The 17,745-nt window shown below is 40.4% G+C and overlaps 2 protein-coding genes across 3 annotated transcripts in view; one reads left to right on the top strand and one right to left on the bottom strand.

Annotated features, from left to right (window-relative positions):
* The first annotated feature begins 311 nt into the window (after positions 1–311).
* RMC1 (regulator of MON1-CCZ1) lies at positions 312–16,891 on the top strand. 2 transcript variants are annotated; one of them, XM_064442861.1, is made up of 20 exons: positions 312–753; positions 3,098–3,174; positions 4,611–4,695; positions 5,073–5,129; positions 6,201–6,287; positions 7,481–7,621; positions 9,281–9,384; positions 9,854–9,943; positions 10,051–10,156; positions 11,508–11,619; positions 12,682–12,726; positions 13,137–13,190; positions 13,472–13,600; positions 13,947–14,053; positions 14,785–14,904; positions 15,088–15,165; positions 15,324–15,428; positions 15,514–15,582; positions 15,727–15,952; positions 16,704–16,891. In XM_064442861.1, exons 1-20 carry the CDS (start codon positions 583–585, stop codon positions 16,781–16,783), a joined length of 2,043 nt encoding a protein of 680 aa, XP_064298931.1. In that variant the 5' UTR covers positions 312–582; the 3' UTR covers positions 16,784–16,891. The 2 variants fall into 2 exon arrangements, with proteins under 2 accessions (XP_064298931.1, XP_064298930.1); XM_064442860.1 differs by lacking the exon at positions 312–753 and adding an exon at positions 1,097–1,117.
* NPC1 (NPC intracellular cholesterol transporter 1) overlaps positions 16,797–17,745 on the bottom strand; it is a 28,301-nt gene continuing 27,352 nt past the window's right edge. Inside the window, exon 25 of the mRNA XM_064442859.1 lies at positions 16,797–17,426. Coding sequence (XP_064298929.1) covers positions 17,344–17,426 — 83 coding nt within the window. The 3' untranslated portion in view covers positions 16,797–17,343. The remainder of the gene's footprint in view (positions 17,427–17,745) is intronic.

Genomic DNA, 17,745 nt, shown 5'->3' with positions numbered 1-17,745 from the left:
ACAATCCAGACCCTAACTTCAATAATGCTTTATTAATACTATTGCTGAAATAAGGACTATCTCGGAGTATGATTTCCCTTTCTGATCTATTTTACAGCTGGCTCCAAAGAAACAGTTTCAGGCCCAAAAGCAGTATCGAGAGCGACTGCCCCTCAGTGATGATGCTGAGCTCTGAAGCAGTTGGTTCTTTTTTTCCTACCCCACCTACAAGTTCTGGTTTTCTTTTGAGAAAGCACTATAAAAGGTCGGGCCCAACGTATTTCTCTCCCGAGCCTCTCGGGGCTCAGCACTGCCCTCTCAGGAGGCTAGCAGAGCGGCCCGGGCGCGGTACGAGCCGCCGGTGGCTGGCTCAGGCCCCGCGCGGAAGGCCCTCCTTCCACGACGGACGCCCTGCCCGTGGGCGGGAAGCGGGGAGACGGAGACTGCCCTCCCGCCGCTGCCCCGGCGCCCTGCGCCTTTAAGACGGGCTGGTCCCGCATCACGTGTGAGGGGAGTGTAAACAGGAAGCGCGGCCGGCCGGCCGGGAGGTGGCGGTGGGTTCGTTGGGAACCGTTTGCGCCGCGAGCCGCCGCCGCCGCCGCCATGAGCCGCGAGCCACCGCCGCCGGGGGAGGAAGAGGCGCCGGTCGGAGGAGGAGGAGGAGAAGGGGACGCCGGGGAGGGCGGCTGCTACCTGGCGCTGTGCGCGCGGCCCGTGCAGTTCGAGAAGGCCAACCCCGTCAACTGCGTCTTCTTCGACGAGGCCAACAAGCAGGTGGGGGCGGCGGCGGCGGGGGTTCCCGCCCAGCGGGAGGCAGCGGGGAGTCCCTCCCCACAGCGGGTGGCGGGTGGGAGGCCGCGCTCCCCCGTCCCGACAGGCCGCCGGGCGGTGTTTGCGGACCGACGGCCGGCCGCCTGAGGACCTCGGCCCTCACCCCCGCCCCGGCATCCCGCTCCGGTGGGCCTGGGGAGGAGGGAAGGCAAGGGGCGGCTGACCGCGGGCACCCCCACCCCGCCTGGCACGGCTCCGCAGGCCGGGCTGAGGGCGGCGGGCCTGCTGCCGTGGCTGCTCTGTTGCCTCTCCGACTAGAGGGGCCTGGAGGCTCCCCTTCCCTTGGGTGCTGAGCAGCAGGAGGCTGGTGGGTCCCTTTCTGGGGAACTGCCGCGGTGCGAGATCTTGCTGCTGGGTGGCTGAATGAGAACCTGCCATCGTGCAAGAGACGACAGAAATCTTTTTTCTCAAATGCATCAGTGCAGATTAATTCGGTTGAATTTCACCTGCCTTTACTCTCACTGCCGTAAGGTCTTTCTGGAATTTTTCAGAGTCAGCACTTTTCCTTTCTATTCCAAGTCTCCCAGCATTACTGGCAAACTTTGTCACTTCACTGTTAGCGTAATTTCTCAGACTATTCCCCCCCCGCCCCTTTTCAGTTCCTAAAGTTCAGTATGTTAGAGTGGTCAGGCATTGGAACAGGCTGCCCAGAGAGGTGGTGGAGTTGCCACCCCTCAAGGTGTTAAAAAAACATGCAGACGTGGCACTTCAGGGCCTGTTTTAGGAGGCATGGGTATGTTGGGTTGACGGTTGGACTTGATGATCTTAGAGGTCTTTTCCAACTTTAATGATTCTGTGATTCATAAATCTAATATTTGTAGCTTTACTTGTGGCTCGGACCTGAGCAGACGCTTTGCTTTTTATTTCTCGGCTTCAGTTGTTTTAAGCGTGTTTTTTCTTAATATCCATCCCTATGGGCTTCTGAATGTTCAGCTGAGTATAGCTAAAAGATCCACAGTCTGTCATGAGGTTTATATAGAAGTAGATACATCCCGCTGTCCAATTACTGTAACTGTTCTGTGACTGCAGCATTCACAGGATTGAAACGTTCAAGCTTTCTTCTCCATGTAAATGGCATGTTTTGCCATGTGCAGCGTGGACGTGATCAGTTGCATATTTGGAGAAGGGGGAGTATTTCTGGGATGTGTTTCTTGCTGTCACGCTCTGTTCAGAGTTATTGGCGTTCTTTCTCATTATAAACCATAATCCTTTACTTATATTTTGAGGGCCAGTTGAAATAAGATTTCTTAGATGTCCCTGTCAGGAGACACTGTATCACAGTGTGGATGTGGTACAACTACACAGAAACTGGTTTTTTAAAAGGTCACTTGAAAGAAACTTATTTTCAACTGTAAATCTAATTGTCCATGTTTTCTTGCTACTCTAAAATTGTTTCATTTCTGATGTGTCTCTGAATTATTTGTAGCCAACATTTCAATGATAGTTTCCCACGTAGTTTCCCATTCTAGTAAGGCTATGGACTTGCTTGCAATTTATAGTCTTGACACCTGTATTCCTGAGTGAGCATACTGCACCAGTAGCATGGCTAATATCACAAAATAATATAGCTGTTATTCCAAGACCTGATCTGTGTCTGGTGCTTCTACGTGTACAACAAGTACAAATAAGGCATCTACTTGGCTTTCTTTTTCTAAGCCAGTTAAGAGTTTGTAACAGCATGACTTTTTCTTTAATGTTATTCCTGCTCAACAAGTGGTATAGCTCTAGCAGGTTTTATGCATATATACGTGCAGTTGTGCTAAAGGAGTTCTTTAAATTGTTAGTGCAAGTCGGCCGAAAGTTCTTAGGTACACGCAAAACCGCAGATTACTATTAAACTATTCCTATCTAATAACATGTTCTGACAAGATCAAGCTTCTGGGTCATTGAGTTGCATCTCTTTCCAATCCCCAAGGTGGTTTCCTTTCTGTTTTAAGCAATGCCGCAATGTCTTAGATACTTTTACTAGTACCTGACTTAGGAAATATGAATATTTAAAAAAAAAAAAAAAAGCTTATACAGACTTTTACTGTTTCAACTTGCCCAGTAATTCAGAATATGCTATGAGACTGTTACAGTACCATTGGAAACCTGCCAACTCTAAGTAAACTTGGAGCTCCAGGAGGATGAATTGATTATTTACTGAATCCCGGTATGAACTGGCAGATCTGTGTAAGAATAAAAATTGTGTAGAGTAAAAAGAAAAAGGTATGGTTTATAGAAAAGGAAGCATGTAAAGGCTATTTTCTTAAATAAGCTACAAATATGTTCAAAACTATTTTTATAGGTTTTTGCTGTTCGATCTGGTGGAGCTACAGGAGTAGTTGTTAAAGGTTTGGAGGATAGAAATCCCATTTCCTTCAGGTAAGCACCTTTGTTGTCTTGGGATAGAGTTCTGCAGTCCTAAAATTATGTGCTACTTAGTCCCGATGTAATGTAATTCAGGCATAAAACTTATAAGTACTTGTGATCGTCTTTGGATTTTGTTCTTAGACATAATCATGCAATTAAGATGGCATGCTTTGCCCTCACGAATTTTTACTCTTTGGGGGGGGGGGAGTTCGTAGATTGTGGCTTTTTTTTTTTTTTTTTAAAACAGCGGTGTTTTATTAAAACATGCTCTGTATGTGAGAGAGTGTGGAGATTCGAACTTGTGATTCCTCCAACAGCAGTGACTTATCCAAAGATGCAGTTTAGCAAGTTAAACAAAGTGAAGTAAACTTAAATGATTAGAGAACCGTAATATCTGAGTTTCATGCCTCTGATTCGAGCGCACTGTCTCCTGCTTATAGGTTTCTTGCATTCTGTTTCTTGTTTAATCTAAATTGTCATCTTTTATATTTTCTGTTTTTTGTTGAAACACTTTTTTAATCTGACAACAGTACTTTCAATGAAACTACTTTGTCTTTAGAAAATTATTCTATTTATGCCTCTGTTAAGAGCAATGGCTCTTTGCACTCTGCTGTCCATACGTGAGGAAGTATTCTTTTGCTTGAAGGTTGCTTCAGTCCAGATATGGATGAAACAATTTGTAGTCAAGGTGTGGTTACTGTGATCTGTCAGGTATTACATAGCACCTGTCCTGAAAGTTGCAATTTTAATTAGACTTTTTATTTTGGACTACCCTTGTCACAAATCCTGAGCGAGCTAAAAATACTCAGTGAACTTCATGAGGTTCCACAGTTTTCCTGCTTGACTATCTAGCTCTCTCTTAAGTTGTCGTACTTAATAACATATATTGGAAGTAGAACTACCTTATTGATACCTATTGTACCAATGCCTGTTTTGTAAGAATACAGTATTTATTTTTTCAAATTATGTGAAAACGGCCTCACTCTCCATTTGACATCATAAATTCTTCTAGAGAATGTGCCCTAATGGGGAGACAAGTAGGCTTGGGTCACTTGGCAGTAGTTCTGGAAGTAAAGGAGCTGATTGCAGGATGTCAGTGAGTGTCACAGGACTCAGACTTACTGGGATAGAACCAAGAATGCAGGTTTGAATAGTTCCACGTCATAGGCCAACAGAGTTGAGCATTTGTAGTTACTTCAGGTACTAATTTGTGCAATCTTAGCTGTGTATCTGTAACGGATGTGTTCAGGGTTTCTGAAGAGTGAACTTCCATTATCTTCCAGTCTGAATTTTGAATCCTGTACTTGTCCAGCAACACCCATAAGTTGCATTCAAAAGCACTCGCATTACACTTTTTTCCCTCTCGGTTTTTTTTTGAGAGTGTATCACAGTTCCATAACGAACTATTTTAGACAATGTTTCAATAACTTCTTTTTCTTTCTGTATAGGATGGAAGACAAAGGAGAAGTGAAGTGTATCAAGTTTTCCTTGGGGAACAAGATACTGGCTGTGCAGAGAACTTTGAAGAGTGTGGTAAGTACATGCTGCAGATAGTGAATTGGAGCTGGAAATCTTTTACTAACAGTGCCAGAGTAGAAGCCTCTGAGACAAAAGTTCAAGAGGTCTGGTGCCTAAGAGCAGCTCTAGTGAAAATTCCTCTATCATCCTGAGAGGCTGAGCAGGCAACATTGTTGTCTTACTAGTATCATGATTTAAGAAAAAGTGTGGGGGCAGCCAACTTCTATAAAGAATTCCCTGGCTGGGATGAAGTAGAATATAGTAAGTCAAGTTTTTCTTCTATATATCTCATCCAAAATAATTTTATAAACTAATATCCATTCTCTTGTATCTGCATATGTATCTTGTCTGTGCTTCATAATTGCTAACACATTTCATGGGTGTGTTTGCAGGATTTTTTGAATTTTATTCCAGATAGCCCTCAGCTAGAATATACACAGGAATGTAAGGTAAGTAAAGTATATGCCCAAAGCTTATATGCTTACGTGTAACTCTAATGTTAATTACACTGGTGGGCTCTGCTCTACAAGAGAACTACTTGAGATACTTTCCAAAATACTAACATGAGGTAAATGAGATATGTAGGCACTACTGTCTATCTCAATTGTGGTAAATGAACAGGTATTAACAATACCATAAAAAACTTCCTGGTCCAGTCACTTTAATTCTTTCCTAGGAAGGACTGGAAACGCTGTGGAGGCAATAAATATCAAGGTTTGGGAAGGGGAGGAGAGAAAGTGCTGATGATTTAGAAACACTGGACAGTAATTATACTACTGCCAGATATGTTAATGTGGTGGTTTTACCCTAATTCCACTGGTGAGTGATAGTAAGATATTAGTAGTTTGCATATTATGTTTGGTATTTTTAAACAACCCTTCTAGTTTTTTTATTATTATTTTACCAGAAACAAGTACCATTGTCATTGTTTGGTACTTCCCAACTTTTAACTAAGATAAGTTACATTTTGGTGTAATAGGATGCTAAAGTAAATTTTTAAACCTCTGATTTGCACAAATCCCTTTGTTCCTGTAGACTTTAAAACCGAAGCACTCTCTGCTTCATCATTTTGGATTATGTGTTTGAGTAAACCATTCTAGCAAAGCATTTATGGTAGTGTTCTGAGCGGAGTCACGGCAAATATTTCCACGTAGTTCTTAATTTCTGTCAACAGAAGGAACCCGCTTTCCATGTCAGGGTTTGCTTGAATTGGCAGTATGGTTTGAACCAGAAGAACTTGGTTGTACTTGGGGCGAGAAGAAAATTTGACTGTGTAATAAACTTGCCGACCTTACACGCTGCCAAAAACTCAGGCCATACAGTAGTTGTGTTCATACATAGTTTTGGAAGTCTTTACAAAAGTAGCTGATGCGCGCTGGGTGTGTAGTTGGCCAAAAGTATTAACTCCAGTGACTGGAAAACTAAATTGCCTTTGGTCTCGCATTCTTCATTTAGTAATATTAGCTTATCTGAATAGCTAATTTTTCCAAGTAAAAGAGTGTTTGTTTGTTTGTTAAAAGACAAAGAATGCCAATATTCTAGGATTCTGCTGGACAAGTTCTACAGAAATTGTCTTCATCACAGATCAAGGAATTGAATTCTATCAGGTAATACCTATAACTCCTGTAGCACAGACACATTTAGAGATTTGAAAATGTAAATCTGTGTCAGTACCTTTGGATTAATTTCTTCTAGCTCTCTGATTAAGAAAGCACTAAAAGAAATTCTGCTGTTTTGCTTGCATACTACAATTATTTTTCTTTGAGAGGAATACTTTTTGCAGTGGGGGACCCTATCATTAACAGGTTATTTAGCACAGCTAACAAAGACCCTGTATCAAGGAGTACTGCATTAAGCCTTGAGAAATCTAGGTTAATAGATGCTCTTGGCTTGTACAGAAATGAGTATCTAAACCGAATGTGAAATATCACTTCATGCAAAACAAATCAGCATTGGGGAGTATGTGTGCATGCTTAAAATGCAGCAAGGAACACATGATTAAGATAGTGATATCCTTCTGCAAATTGGCAGCTTCCTTCTATGCTGACCTCGTTGTCTGAGTTTGTCTGTTATATGTAATTACCTTTGCATTTTTTGTTGGAGAAATCTAATGAACAAATAGTCCTTTCTGACATTCATGATGAGGAGTATTGTAAACTTCCTCTAAAGTTGTGCACTTCCCAATAGTTCCAGTTCTGGAGATAAGACAGTGTTTCACATAATTACTAGTAGCTAATACTGAAGAAAGTAATTGAAAAATCAGCAGTATTTTGTGCTGATTGAGGGAGAAGAACATATTTTGCACCTTAAAAGGATTATGGATGTCATCCCTGCAGGTAAAAGGACCAAACCAAGTAAGTGTGTTTTTGAAGGGAAGTTATTTAAGCCCTTAAAATGAAGTGAATCAATTTATATACTGTCTTAGTTCTTAAAATAAAAGACTAAGGAAGCTGGGGAGTGAAGGCAGCAAAGCTACTGTAATAACTTTTTAATAAAACTTCACTTGTGTCAAGCAACTGTGTTCTCCATTACGGACAGAGCTTATACCCAGACCTGGATGAGGGGGAAGAGACCGCACCTTTAAGCTCATTAGAATTTGAGGAGGATTTGATGTGCATGTCCTTAGCTACAGTAAATTGGGGCCTAAGCTGTAATTGTCAGGCTTCTGGTATTTAATTCTAGAACTGTAAATGCCCTTACACTTCACTGTTATTCACTTAACATTCCTAGCTACTGTGTAGTACCATTTATGCTGTTGCAGTCCTGATGGTGATATAATGCTAATTCCCTGTGTTTCCAGGTATTACCAGAGAAACGAAGTTTAAAACTTCTGAAGAATCAGAGTATTAATGTCAACTGGTACATGTATTGTCCAGAGAGCTCTGTTATTCTTCTGTCAACCACTGTCCTTGGCAATGTTCTACAGCCATTCTATTTCAAGGTAAAGGGATATGTTCCAAACTTTTCATTTTGTGTGCTTCTGGTTTTTTAGGCTGCTTCTTCACTTAACTATTCTGTTGCTTTTCGTAGATTTCTTCCAAGAATTGCATGTGTCCACATCCTTGTAGGATAATAAGCAAAGGACAAAACAAAAATCTGTAAGGTAGTTCCTAGGTGATGGCTTAAAATTAAGTAATTTGCTTTTTCTTATGTCCTCTTTGGAAAGAGGTGTGTTCAGCTAATGTTGGACAGTTGACCATGAGAAAGGAAAAAAAAAATTAGTGACCCAATACTTGACAACTTATATATCTTTCAAGAGATCTTTTTTCACTTAAATAAGTATATATTATTTACTTTTACTGTGGGCATGTGCACTCTGTAGTGTGGTAATAAATTAAGGGCCTTTTACTTGTGATTATAACTACAACATTCCAAATGTGAGTAGATGAATTTGAAAAAGAAAGAAAAAGGTAGCGCTTAAACAACTATCGTCCCAAGCATGAGATTGCTTTCTTTACAGTATTTATTTCTCTCAGTGTTCTTCCCTGTGGACAACACTTAAGCTTACTGGGAAAATATTTTTCTTTTTGCCTTGGAAGAAGTGTATAGTAAAAACTAGTGTCTGTTTTAACTTAATCATGCAGTGAGATGACTTTAAAAATGAGAACAACTACAGAGTTCATCTTGCTTCTCTCAAAGGATTAGGAAGATTTCTCTGGGAGTCTAAGGGAAGAGATTAAATAAAAAGAAGCTTATTCAGATGGGTTTCCTGGTTTGATCTTGTGTAGGGTCTGTACTGGTTCCTGAAATGATGTTCTCTTAGGTGGCTGGGTGGAACTTACTAGCCTCTCACAGCTTTCTAAGGGCTTAGATCATGCTTCGCCCTCTTTAACATTTTGTGTCAAGTTGTAGCTTGAAGCTTCATAATTTTTATTTTGTGTTCAGAAGGTAATCTTCAAAGAGTTCCCGAGAAAGGTACTGTACTAAAATAATCTTTGAAAATAGAGCTCTCACAAAGGATCTATTTTGGTAGTGTTCATGTTCCATGCTCAAGAATGAGTTAATAAGAACAGGAAGTGAATTTCAGTAGAAGCTTTGGAAACTCTGAGAACTTGCTTAAATATAAATTCTACAGGAAAAGAGGAAGAGGAGAGTGGAAACCTTGGGCAGGAGCAGGAATATGCTCTGAGTGTAAGGCAGATTCTGGAGTTAGCAGGAACAAAAGGAGACTGTGACTGGTAGGAGGTACTGATATTTTCCCCTTCCCAGTAAGCTGTTATTTAAGAGTTGGAGCTTACGTTTTACTGGAAGAGAGAAAGAAAGGTAAGAGAATTGCTGTTTGAGCTCTCCAGGCCAATTTTAAATGGGGTCTGCATACAAATTTGTCTTGACTTAATTTAAATGGAAATGTTTTGCTAGCTGAAGCCAATGTTATAAAATCAAGATGATAATGCTGCTAAAATTATAATACCAGAAGTATGTGTTTAGCATCACAGTGGGGAAAAAAAAAGTGTCAAACCCTTTTTTTCTTTTCAGCTATCAGCATTCTTCACCTCATGGGGGTGCTATTGATGCAGCGTTTGATTAAAGGTTACTTGAGCCCTTTCTGTTTCAAGTCTGAACAATGGGTTTCTTTGGGTTGTTTTTTTCTGTTTAACAGAGTGGAACAATGTCAAAACTATCAAAATTTGAAATCGAGTTACCTGCGGCACCGAAATCCTCCAAGCTCAGCCTTTCTGAAAGAGATATTGCTATGGCTACAATGTATGTATCTAACTAATCAAACCTTTTTGGGAAAAGTATGACAGTTTGGGGATGCTGAAAAAAGACAAGAACCATGGGTGCACTTGTTTCTTGTTTAGCAGTACTACTGCTTTAAAGTGCTTCAGTTACTGCCTTGAACAAAGCATCTGAACAACTCTGGGGCAAGGCAGGGAGGGGAAACTAACTGAGAAGTCTCACATGAAATTGTTCTTGATTAGTACACAAATTTTGAGAATGCTTCATTTTTTGAACTGATGTGTTGATAGAGTTGGTCTTAGATGCCTAACCTGCACGAGTATAGGCCATGCATTGTGATTTATCGAGTGCTGGTTTAGTCTTTCACTTCTAATTAATTGATCACTTGACTTAAGTAATCTCATGTCTGTTCTTTGAGGATAAAATGTAAGGCTCTAACGGACCGGTAGAGCTCTTTTTTGAAAATAATGCTCTAATCCTGTTATCTCATTAGATATGGGCAGCTTTATGTTCTGTATTTGAGGCATCACTCAAGGACTTCCAATAGTACAGGAGCAGAAGTAGTCCTCTACCACTTACCAAGGTAAGAGCAGAATGAAGAACATTTAGTGGCAATTCACGTGTGTGTAAGACACACCTGCTTTCCTTGTTTAAACAGGCTTGCTGACCAGTTGTTATCTCTTTCTGTAGAGAGGGCTCCTGTAAGAAGACACGTATTTTAAAGCTGAACAGAACTGGAAAGTTTGCACTGAATGTTGTGGATAACTTGGTGGTAGTACATCATCAAGATACTGAGGTGTGATTTACTTACGTTGTGCCTTAACTTTTTAAAGTTATGGCAGATTTTAATAGCGATTCCCATTAGCTCTAGAAAATATTTTTGCATGCACTTAGCTTTGCCAGAGTATTTGCAGGAACAAAATCATAAGGGTATTAGAGATGCAAAGTTATCATCCTTTTACTGTGTTGGGCTAACATTCAATCGGGGCTCTTGCTAATGCCTGTTCTTTCATATGCTTTTTTTTGTTCTTGTTAGTTTCTTATGATACTCTGCTGCTGCACTGTGTAGGCTTTTACGGCATTACGTTAAGAGGTAAATTGGATATGAAAATATTAATCCTGGGAACTTCTCATACCACACGCATTCAAATGTTTCTCTATCACAAACTTATGCTCCTTTAGTTTGAAGGCACCTGATCTGCAAAAACTTGTATGAACACAAATGATCTTATGCATACAGTAGCATAGGTAAAATGCGCTTGTCTGAAGTCTCAGTAACAAGGTTTGATCAGTGGTAAAGCTGAAGTGGTGCTTTGCTCTTAACTTGTGGAAACGCTTTGGCTTCTTGTTTTATCCTGTCTTGGGCAGCTTCAAGAACTAGGGCATGTTATCTCAATTAGGATGATTGGTTGATGTTTCAGTTATAATTCATGTTAATTCTACATGTTAGCATTTAACCCAGAGTACTTAATCTCCAGCATTTTGGTCAAGCTGTAAACATGACTATGTAAGGACAGAAAGCAAAATCAGATTGACTAGACTAGATAACGAAACGACTTGAATTATTGGTAGCACTGGAAATAATTTCTACTGTGCAAGGCTACAACTGTGGTCCATACTGGGTAGAAGCATTAGTGACTGGAGTTGAACATGACTGAATAGTAGAACTATGAGGATATCATAAGAACATGCAGAATTTTCCTCAGTTTCTAGCATCCATAACTAAGCAGTGAATTTGACACAAGTGTCTTGTAAGAGGGTGTATAAGACAGACCGAGAATAAGCTTTTTTATGAGGGCCTGTAGTAATAGTTCAAGGGGCAACAGTTTTAAACTGAAGGAGCATATATTTAAATGGCATACAAGAAAGAAGTTTTTCACAGTGAGGGTGGTGAGACCATGGAAGAGGTTGCCCAGCGAAGCTGTGAATTACCCCATCACTGGCTGTGTTCAGAGTCAGGTCGGCTGGGGCTTTGAGCAGCCTGAGCTAATGACAGATGTCCCTGCCCACAGCACATGCCTTCCCACCCGAACCATTCTCTGATTCTAGTGGAGAACACCAGAAGGAAAGGTGAAAAGCAGCCTGAATACACATAAATAGGTGGTAATTCACATTTGTGAATACTAATTTCTTCTTCTCACTTGCAGACTTCAGTTATATTTGACATCAAGCTAAAAGGAGAATTTGATGGGTCTGCTACCATCCATCAATTTGTACTTCCGCCTCGATCAATACAACCCTATCAAATACCTGTAGCAGGTAGAGCTACTATATAATAAATATCTAACACAGTTACCAAGATTATCCAAATGTAACAGCTGGAGTAAGGGTGGTTCAGTTTTCAGGATGCTGGTTACTAATGCTTCTATTACACATATTTAGGAGAGGGTGAGGGAAGAAAGAAGGTAAGAAAGAATTGAGCGTAAATTACTGCTCCAAACTTGTGCCTACTACAGAAAAGTAGGAGTTGCTGTTTAGGAAGTATGCACCTTATAGTACTTTGAAGTGTAAAAGCAAAGTTGTTGGGTTTTTTCCCTCCTTCTTGGCCACAGTTATAAAAGCTTGTGTGTGTACTCAAAAGCACTTCATGCTTTTCCAGCTTAAGAAGTCATGGCTATTTAACTTCCTAAGTCACATAAAGAGGCTGAAAGACAATCCAAGCTTAGAATCAAGTTTAGGACCAGTTTAGAAACAATGCTAAGATCAATGTTAAGACTTCAACACTTAAATGCTTCTTGGATTATCCTTCTATAAGTGTAGCGGACAATTACCCTCAAGCTGGAAGTAGCTAGAAATAGCCTGAGTGTCATTCCACTAGCATAGGGCAAAGCACTGCAGTTGTCTTCTATAGAAGACAAAGATGCTTCTATAGGAATGATTGCACCTTCAACATTCAGATGCTTTTAAGTCATTAATAGCAAGTATGACTGATAAATCTGCAGGTGGAGGTTTGTATTAAAGGTTAGGATCAGAAAGAACAAACCACTCTTGCTTCTTAAGAAACTAAAGTGATTACACATAAGTATAGCAAATGGAATCTATGTTATTTAGAATTACAAATCTAGAGCTGGCATACTTCTGCATGCATGATTTCACTTGACTGAAAAACAAAACAATCATGTTTTGAAGAATTTGCCTTCTCACAGTGTCAGGTTTCTCTGTAGGTGATCTAGCTGCACAAATGGGTGTATCTTTTTTTGCCTCTAGGACCACTAGACATCCATACTTACCCTGAAAAGGCAAGCTTGTAGTTTGTATTTTGTTAGTGTAGGAGAGCACCAGAGTACTAGTGCTCTTCACCTGATGCTAATTTCTCTGCAGGTCCAGCCTCTGTGACAAGTCAGTCTCCTGTTCCATGTAAACTCTGTATCCTTTAAATACTATAGAAGTGCCTTACTGAAGCCTCATTCTATGTACCAAGCATGGAAGCACCTAGCATTTGTTACCTTGACCCATTAAGTCCAGCTTTAGCTGATTATGCATATTTATTTCACAATAATAGTTCGCTTCATAAGACAGTGTAATGCTTTCATAGTTATACTAGACTTCCATATTTACAATACAATACCACACTTCTTGGTCATTTGAGATGTACCTATTCAGTAATTTCATACACGCACCATGAAATTGAAGGTATAATTCCCAGAATGTGGTTCAGGACCTTACAAGAAAAGGTGACAGTAAATTAAAGTATGTTAGCTGGATCCGCTTCAGTACAGTAATGTGAGATTGTTTGGAATCAGTGTCAATATGGATGTTGGAACTTTAACATTTAGACTCTTCTTCTTGGATCGTCTTTCAACCTGATATCATCATCAGTGCAAGCGAAGGTAAGCAGTGAGCTCTTTGACTCTACTATACTCGGTGTCAAAGGGTGGCTAGTTTATACCTTCAGTGCACAAAGCAGCTTCAAAGAATGTGACTAAGCAGACATCCCTAGTAAGATGACTGCTCTTCGTAGCAATAACTGAGGATGACCATATCCTTACTAGAACTTTTCAGGAGTAGTGCTGCTCTAGAACATAGACTTACCAATTATCAAGATGGGTTGTCATTTAAAGGTGAAAGAGTTGGATGCAATTAACTTTTTGTTTTACTCCTCCAAATCAAGGTTACCTCTGGAGTCTTCAAGTGAAACTTGAACCTGTAGTTAACCTCTTGCTAGATAAAGGAAAACTAATGGATTTCCTTCTCCAAAGGAAAGAATGCAAAATGGTTATCCTATCTGTATGCTCCCAAAGTAAGTTCATGTGCTTTGTATGTCTCCTGAAAGTACAATGCTGCTTATTCATACATACTCACACATTAGCTGGACTCGTCTTAGATTTGAGATTACCTCTAAACATAACTTGGTCCTGTAAGATATCATTTGCCTAGACTACTCTCTGTCAACATTCTAAAGGAATTATTTCACAGCATGAAAGAATTCAACTCCCCCACACCCCATTTAGTTAAAATATATCTGACATGACTGAAAGTGCTTCTTTGAAGTTTAAAATCAAGTTTAGAGTAGAGATCACTTTTTGAAAAAGGCAACATTAAAGCCCAATTGTCGTCTCAGAGTTCTTTCTTTTTATCTTTTTCAGTGCTCAGTGAGCCAGAAAGGGGATCATTGTCTGTGATTGCAACTGTTTTTGACAAACTGAATCATGAATATAAGAAGTACTTGGAGGCTGAGCAAAGCTATACTATGGTAAACCATGTTAGCTACAGCAGCTTAAAGACAGGATGATGCTATTTGCATTTCAGGTTGCATCACGGTGAAGGCATACTCTTTTCTGCTTAGGAAACTCAGGCCTACCCCAAAGTCCTGGCTGCCTCAGGCTCACAGAAGGTGGCCTACCATGCAAGGTGCACTAAGACCCCTACTCAGCAATGCTGTTGTGGCAGATGCTGCATAGCTCATCTCCAGCATGACAAGTAACATACCTTGGTGCTTGAAAGCAGAAAGAGGGTTGAAGCTCAAAGCAACTTGGAATCTATAAGCATCACACCAGTTTCCAAGTCACTGATTTCATGGCATGCCGTACCACTGCACAACACGTGCAGCCCCGATGCATCTCAGTTACTTCTGTTAAAATACGAAGTTCAAGCACTAACTCACGTAGTACAGCCACATAGTGAAAATCCTTCTAAAGCTGAGGGTCTGTGTCAACACAGTAAGTTTGATGCATCTCCTGGCTTTGACGCATCTAATAGTAGCTACATCTTTTAGAAGTTTTAAAAGCAGTTTTAAGTCTAATACGAAAGCCCACACTGAACAGAATGCATCCAAGTATAACATGGCTACAGGTGCAAATTTGCTCAGTAACAGAACATGTTTATCGTTATCATCCCAGTAGAAAACTGTCTCTGTACAGATGAGACCAACCAAAACTGTACAACACTACAGTGTTTCTTTTTTAAAAGGTTTCCTTCTTGTAGGTGGTAGAAGCAGGCCTGAGTAGAAGCAATCCACTCCTGAAACGTCCAGTCCGCAGTCAAGCAGTTATTGATCAGTCTGACATGTACACACACGTTTTATCTGTATTTACAGAGAAGAAGGTAAGTTAATTTTAAGTGCTAGTTCAGCAGCAGTCTCAGAGCAGCAAACTTAAGTTGACTGCTTGGAATAGCCTGCAGAACGCTTTATTGTCAGGATTACAGTATTTTGATGCCCATTCTTACTGGATTGTCATTAACAGGGGAAGCTGTGCAAGTTCCACCTAACGCTTTTTTCTTGTCCAGGAGGCACCTCATAAGTTCACTATAGCAGTCTTGATGGAATACATTCGCTCTCTTAACCAGTTCCAGATTGCAGTTCAGGTAAAGAACTTACATGTGAAGTATATCACCTCACTCCATGAAATTACATAGAGTTTCAGACCAGTCCTGGTAATGTGTTTAAGCCCTATACAATACTACCTTCTAGATTGTAAAAAGTGGTATTGAGCATACTTTTGGTCTTCTTCCTGCATTCACAGCACTACTTGTATGAGCTGGTTATCAAAACCCTTGTTCAGCACAACTTGTTCTACATGCTCCATCAGTTTCTGCAGTACCATGTGCTCAGCGACTCAAAGCCTTTGGTACGTATGACAAGTTGCTTCAAGAAGCTAGTGATGGAGGTGGGAAGGCTTCAGAATCTTAAGGTTATTTCTACTTTTGCCCTAGGCTTGTCTGTTGCTGTCCTTGGAAAGCATTTACCCTCCCGCACATCAGCTCTCTCTGGACATGTTAAAAGTAAGCATTTCAGACTAAAGTAACTCCGTGTCACATGTGAGTTAGACGTGTCAAACAGCTTACCTGACCAAGCTTGAAGTGACTAGGCTAGCATCTCAGCTGTTTGTTAGGAGCATAGTCTTACAGCTGTGATTGACTTCACAGAGACTTTCCACCGCAAATGATGAAATAGTGGAAGTTCTGTTGTCCAAACACCAAGTTTTGGCTGCCTTGAGATTCATCAGGGGTATTGGAGGACACGACAGCATTTCAGCCCGCAAATTCCTTGATGCAGCGAAACAAGCAGATGATGATATGCTTTTCTATACTATATTCAGATTCTTTGAACAAAGAAATCAGCGGTTACGAGGAAATCCTAGTTTCACACCAGGTAAGCAATTAGACCAAGATACTCAGTTGTGAAACAGAACTAAGACTTGTTTCGCTTCCACTCTAGCTGACTCTGTATTATAAAACTCATGGTGCATTCTAGCCCATATTTTAGACTTACTTTTAAGCATAGTTCCAAAGGTAACGTGTCCTTACCCCTTTGTGTACTGCACCGAGTAGTAAAGAGACTGAGCCAAACAGGAACTTGCAGATTAAGCTAACCTGTTTGGCTTGCAGTTGTTTGCACTGTTTACTTTAGCAAAGCCATTATCCCTAATGAGGGCTTTCTCCTGAAACTGCGAATTGGGTCAAAACTTTGAGTTCAATTGTCTGTTTCCACAGACTACAAAAATTCGAGACCTGTTTTATACTACAGTTCCTCTCACTTTAAAAACCAAGCTAAGCTGCTTGCTTAAGAACTTCTTGTTCTTTATCACCGGATAGTCTATAGGCACAGAAACCCTACTCCAAGATCTTGCATCTTAACAGTAAAGAACCCTCACGGGTATGAATCTGCTGGTTAGATACAGGAACTACATCAGACATCTGCTTCACCATAAGATTACTTGTCACAGGACTGGAGATACCTCAGTATTCCTCTGCTCTAAAATTGTTAAGCTCTTTTACTCAAAGGCATTAAAGATAGGAATTAGTACAGATAAATGGAGGTATGTGAAACTATAAAGCTCAAACTGAGAAGCAAGATTGTAAAGTTTAATGTTAACTTTTATTTTGCCCCCCACCCCCCTTAGGTGAGCACTGTGAAGAACATGTCACCTTCTTCAAACAAGTCTTTGGAGAACAAGCTCTCATGAAGCCCACAACGTTCTGAAAGACTCTTCCACTGAAATGTATAAACTTAATTTATTGCATTTAAGTAGATTTTTGAACTACAAAATTGCTATTTTATAATAAAGTATATACAAGACATTTTGGCAAATAGTACTAAAAATATTACAACTTGTGATGGCTTCCCCCTAAAAATAGAGACAAAAATTGCATTGACCTGCATTTAAAATTAGTGTCAGTGGTTTAGCAGTCCATTCTCATACCCATGTCATCTCAGTTTTATTGACAAAAAAGCTATTCAACTTGCGCTACAGCTGGTTTAGGTCTCTAGAAGAAAAAGATGCATCCTCTTGAAAACAGAAGTGTTCTAGGGATCTTGTTAACACATCTAGTTTTAGTAATACTGTTACATAAGCCACATGTAGCATTTCCTGAGTTTAAAGCTATGTCCGAAGCTGCAGCTGATATCTTCTAGTTGAATCTGTGCAAGAGTCAAGTCAGTGATGGTTACAGGGTGATAGTCATAGAACATTTCTGCACTTCAGTTCTTACGAAGAGTTGGGCTTAAGCCACAGTTCAGAGTCCACTGAACACTGTTAAAAACTAAAAGTAGAAGAGTCTCTCCCGTTCTGTACCTCTCGTCCTCTCTTGTGCAGCACGAGTTTTAGCTTTATTTACCGATGGGCCTGAGTAAGACAAGACAGAGTTATTCCAGAGTCTCAGCATTACAGCAGATCAGTTAGTCATCAAGAAACATGCATGATCTTAGTTGTTAACGTTGATGAGACTTCAGAAAAATGCTTCTGCTCAGCAGCAAGGGCAGCAGGTGAATCCCCATCACTCTTAACCCCGTTAGGTAAGGCTCAGTTAAAGCCTGCTTTTAAGAACTACACCATAGGCATTAATCTCCAAATTGAAAAGGGTAGTGTTTGGACCATCCTTACCGCAAAGCGAGATCGCTTCTGCAAATGCAGGAATGCTGTCCCACAGCAGATTTGTTGCTTC

The sequence above is a fragment of the Phalacrocorax carbo genome, chromosome 2 (genome assembly GCF_963921805.1).
Source record: "Phalacrocorax carbo chromosome 2, bPhaCar2.1, whole genome shotgun sequence".
Lineage (NCBI taxonomy): Eukaryota > Metazoa > Chordata > Aves > Suliformes > Phalacrocoracidae > Phalacrocorax > Phalacrocorax carbo.
Note: the sequence above shows the minus strand (reverse complement) of the source record. Positions and strands in the feature narration are given on the sequence as shown.

What these genes read in the sequence shown, in the direction of transcription:
- RMC1 (XM_064442861.1), top strand. Translation starts at nt 583, where the DNA reads ATGAGCCGCGAGCCACCGCCGCCGGGGGAGGAAGAGGCGCCGGTCGGA. An exon ending in CATCATCAGTGCAAGCGAAG is followed by an intron (nt 13,191 to 13,471) that starts GTAAGCAGTGAG and finishes CTCCAAATCAAG; the next exon opens with GTTACCTCTGGAGTCTTCAA. An exon ending in AAATCCTAGTTTCACACCAG is followed by an intron (nt 15,953 to 16,703) that starts GTAAGCAATTAG and finishes CACCCCCCTTAG; the next exon opens with GTGAGCACTGTGAAGAACAT.